At 45.1% G+C, this 4,470-nt stretch overlaps 1 protein-coding gene across 1 annotated transcript in view; it reads right to left on the bottom strand.

The window, feature by feature from the left end:
• LOC311122889 (cyclin-D-binding Myb-like transcription factor 1) overlaps nt 1-3,998 on the bottom strand; it is a gene marked incomplete at its 3' end in the record, with an annotated part of 23,378 nt that extends 19,380 nt beyond the window's left edge. Inside the window, exons 1-2 of the mRNA XM_084197194.1 lie at nt 3,939-3,998; nt 322-428 (exon numbers count right to left, since the gene is read on the bottom strand). Of these exons, the coding sequence (XP_084053320.1) occupies nt 322-427 (106 nt within the window). The remainder of the gene's footprint in view (nt 1-321; nt 429-3,938) is intronic.
• Between the last annotated feature and the right edge of the window lie 472 nt (nt 3,999-4,470).

The raw sequence follows: 4,470 nt of genomic DNA, 5'->3' as shown, positions 1-4,470 counted from the left end.
AACCTCCCTGCATCATAATGAACTGCCCTGCATCATAACTAACCACCCTGCATCATAACTAACTACCCTGCATCATAACTAACCACCCTGCATCATAACTAACCACCCTGCATCATAATGAACTGCCCTGCATCATAAATAGCTACTCAATATTATTTGTACATCAGTCAGTCAGTCAATTTACCCATGATACATCACGGTTTTGATTCTCTCGAACACGGCCAATGTGTGTGTTACTGTATGGAAGATAATGTGTGTGTGTGTGTGTGTGTTTGTGTGTGTGTGTGTGTGTGTGTGGAAGATAATGTGTGTGTGTGTTACCGTGCGTAGGACAGTGTAGTATGATACTGCCGTCACTGTCCTGGGTGAGCGTGACAGAGTTGACAGACTCCAGGGTCACTGAGTCCTCGTCTCCCCCTGTGCTCATCCTGAAACACACACACACTTCAACTACACTGATAGCATGCGTGTCAAGAAAGATGCCATTTATAATAATTTATCACATTTAGATGGGCAGTACAACAAGGAAATAGGACACAAGGAAATAGGACACAAGGAAATAGGACACAAGCAAATAGGACAAAAAGAGGACCAGGATCTGGATCAGTGAATCTCTCAACTGAGTCAAATATAACTAACTGTGTGCTGTGAATACCATGTAACTAGCTGAGCCTGTGAATACCATGTAGCTAGCTGAGCCTGTGAATACCATGTAGCTAGCTGAGCCTGTGAATACCATGTAACTAGCTGAGCCTGTGAATAACATGTAGCTAGCTGAACCTGTGAATACCATGTAACTAGCTGAGCCTGTGAATACCATGTAGCTAGCTGAGCCTGTGGATATCATGTAGCTAGCTGAGCCTGTGGATCTCATGTAGCTAGCTGAGCCTGTGGATATCATGTAGCTAGCTGAGCCTGTGGATATCATGTAGCTAGCTGAGCCTGTGGATATCATGTAGCTAGCTGAGCCTGTGAATACCATGTAGCTAGCTGGGCCTGTGAATATCATGTAGCTAGCTGAGCCTGTGGATATCATGTAGCTAGCTGAGCCTGTGAATATCATGTAGCTAGCTGAGCCTGTGAATATCATGTAGCTAGCTGAGCCTGTGAATATCATGTAACTAGCTGAGCCTGTGGATATCATGTAGCTAGCTGAGCCTGTGGATATCATGTAGCTAGCTGAGCCTGTGGATATCATGTAGCTAGCTGAGCCTGTGAATACCATGTAGCTAGCTGGGCCTGTGAATATCATGTAGCTAGCTGAGCCTGTGGATATCATGTAGCTAGCTGAGCCTGTGAATATCATGTAGCTAGCTGAGCCTGTGAATATCATGTAGCTAGCTGAGCCTGTGAATATCATGTAACTAGCTGAGCCTGTGAATATCATGTAGCTAGCTGAGCCTGTGAATACCATGTAGCTAGCTGAGCCTGTGAATTCTATGTAACTAGCTGAGCCTGTGGATTTCATGTAGCTAGCTGAGCCTGTGGATATCATGTAGCTAGCTGAGCCTGTGGATATCATGTAGCTAGCTGAGCCTGTGAATACCATGTAGCTAGCTGAGCCTGTGGATATCATGTAGCTAGCTGAGCCTGTGAATATCATGTAGCTAGCTGAGCCTGTGAATATCATGTAGCTAGCTGAGCCTGTGAATACCATGTAGCTAGCTGAGCCTGTGAATATCATGTAGCTAGCTGAGCCTGTGGATATCATGTAGCTAGCTGAGCCTGTGAATACCATGTAGCTAGCTGAGCCTGTGGATATCATGTAGCTAGCTGAGCCTGTGGATATCATGTAGCTAGCTGAGCCTGTGGATATCATGTAGCTAGCTGAGCCTGTGGATATCATCTAGCTAGCTGAGCCTGTGGATATCATGTAGGTAGCTGAGCCTGTGAATACCATGTAGCTAGCTGAGCCTGTGGATATCATGTAGCTAGCTGAGCCTGTGAATACCATGTAGCTAGCTGAGCCTGTGGATATCATGTAGGTAGCTGAGCCTGTGAATACCATGTAGCTAGCTGAGCCTGTGGATATCATGTAGCTAGCTGAGTCTGTGAATATCATGTAGGGTAGCTGAGCCTGTGGATATCGTGTAGGGTAGCTGAGCCTGTGGATATCGTGTAGGGTAGGATATCATGTAGCTAGCTGAGCCTGTGGATATCATGTAGCTAGCTGAGCCTGTGAATACCATGTAGCTAGCTGAGCCTGTGGATATCATGTAGCTAGCTGAGCCTGTGAATACCATGTAGCTAGCTGAGCCTGTGAATTCTATGTAACTAGCTGAGCCTGTGGATTTCATGTAGCTAGCTGAGCCTGTGGATATCATGTAGCTAGCTGAGCCTGTGGATATCATGTAGCTAGCTGAGCCTGTGAATACCATGTAGCTAGCTGAGCCTGTGGATATCATGTAGCTAGCTGAGCCTGTGGATACCATGTAGCTAGCTGAGCCTGTGAATATCATGTAGCTAGCTGAGCCTGTGGATATCATGTAGGTAGCTGAGCCTGTGAATACCATGTAGCTAGCTGAGCCTGTGGATACCATGTAGCTAGCTGAGCCTGTGAATATCATGTAGCTAGCTGAGCCTGTGGATATCATGTAGGTAGCTGAGCCTGTGAATACCATGTAGCTAGCTGAGCCTGTGGATATCATGTAGCTAGCTGAGCCTGTGGATACCATGTAGCTAGCTGAGCCTGTGGATATCATGTAGCTAGCTGAGCCTGTGAATACCATGTAGCTAGCTGAGCCTGTGGATATCATGTAGCTAGCTGAGCCTGTGAATACCATGTAGCTAGCTGAGCCTGTGGATATCATGTAGCTAGCTGAGCCTGTGAATATCATGTAGCTAGCTGAGCCTGTGGATATCATGTAGGGTAGCTGAGCCTGTGGATATCATGTAGCTAGCTGAGCCTGTGGATATCATGTAGCTAGCTGAGCCTGTGGATATCATGTAGCTAGCTGAGCCTGTGAATATCATGTAGCTAGCTGAGCCTGTGGATATCATGTAGGGTTGCTTGTTTAGCCCCTGATCAGTGCATGACAGGAGGAGACGAGTGAAGGAAGCCAACTAACTAATAGGAATGAGATGCACCCAGTCGTAGTAGTAGCACTAGCTACCTGCTAGCTAATGCACTTGGGCTAAAACACGAATTATTTAGCTAGCTAGTTTCGTTCTTTAAGTAAGGCTTTTACAGCTGTGTCGAGGTCAAAATAGTGGCGTTGCAACAACGGCAACATCAAATCAACTTTTATTTGTCACATGCTTCATAAACAGGTGTAGACTAACAGTGAAACGCTTACGGGCCCTTCCCAACAATGCAGAGAAAAATATGGATAAATAATGAGGAATAAATACACAATGAACAACGATAACTTGGCCATATACACGGGGTACCAGTACCGAGTCAATGTGCAGGGGTACGAGGTTATTGAGGTAGATATGTACATATAGGTAGGGGTAAAGTGACTAGACAACAGGATAGATAATAAATAGTAACAGTTGAGGTAGATCTGTACATATAGGTAGGGGTAAAGTGACTAGACAACAGGATAGATAATAAATAGTAACAGTTGAGGTAGATATGTACATACAGGTAGGTGTAAAGTGACTAGGCAACAGGATAGATAAAACAGTAGCAGCAACGTATCCATATTTTACACAGCCAGGCTTTTAGCGGTTGGAGGCCCTGTGCTGGTAGTTAACGTTAGCCATAGCACATAATGCTAACTAGCTAGCATGCCAGCTAAATGAAAGAAGACGAAAAGTCTCCGACGCCATGTTAGTTCAGAAATTGCAGCTCTTGGTGTCTACGCAGTAGGGTCGACATTTCAGCGTTTTATTCTGCGTTGTGTTTATGTTGCAGCTCGTTTCATTGGCTCTATCCTTTTACCACATCGAGTCCCAAGCAGAAACTGAATTATACGTTTGATTTTGTTACTTACTTCCTGTTTTTGGTCCGGGCACTTCGGAGAGACCAGGATGGAGGCAAATGCCAGGATGGAGAACCACTCTGGTGGGGTTTCCGCTAGATAAGACAGCCACAAAAGCAAAATCGTAAAAAATCATGAACAAAAAAAAGGTCTTAATTTAAGGTTAGGTATATGGTTAGCAGTGTTTGTTTTAAAATCAGATTTTAAGAAGATACATTGTAGAAATAGGCGGGGGGGGGGGGGGTTATGACTTTGTGGCTGTGTTAACTAGTGACGACCCTCTGATAGAGAAGGCATGAGGGTTGCCAGATAAGGACGGGAAACTGAGTTTCTGCAGTTGCTTTGGTCAGAGAGGAAGAGGCAAAGTGAGAAGTTTTACTCAGGCCGAAATATGTCACGATCTCTCTCTATGGCCTGTTGTTGACACGTATCTGCCCTCTCATTGGCTAGAATGGTCCCACCAGATCTTGCCTCCTCCCACCTGCCTTCCATCTTTGAGGACATATATTTTCATTGTTAGAGCAGTCAATCGACTATCTTGTCA

Source organism: Coregonus lavaretus (assembly GCF_964263955.1).
Source record: "Coregonus lavaretus genome assembly, contig: HAP1_SCAFFOLD_2011, whole genome shotgun sequence".
Taxonomy (NCBI): Eukaryota; Metazoa; Chordata; class Actinopteri; order Salmoniformes; family Salmonidae; genus Coregonus; species Coregonus lavaretus.
This window is presented reverse-complemented; position numbering and strand designations above follow the sequence as displayed.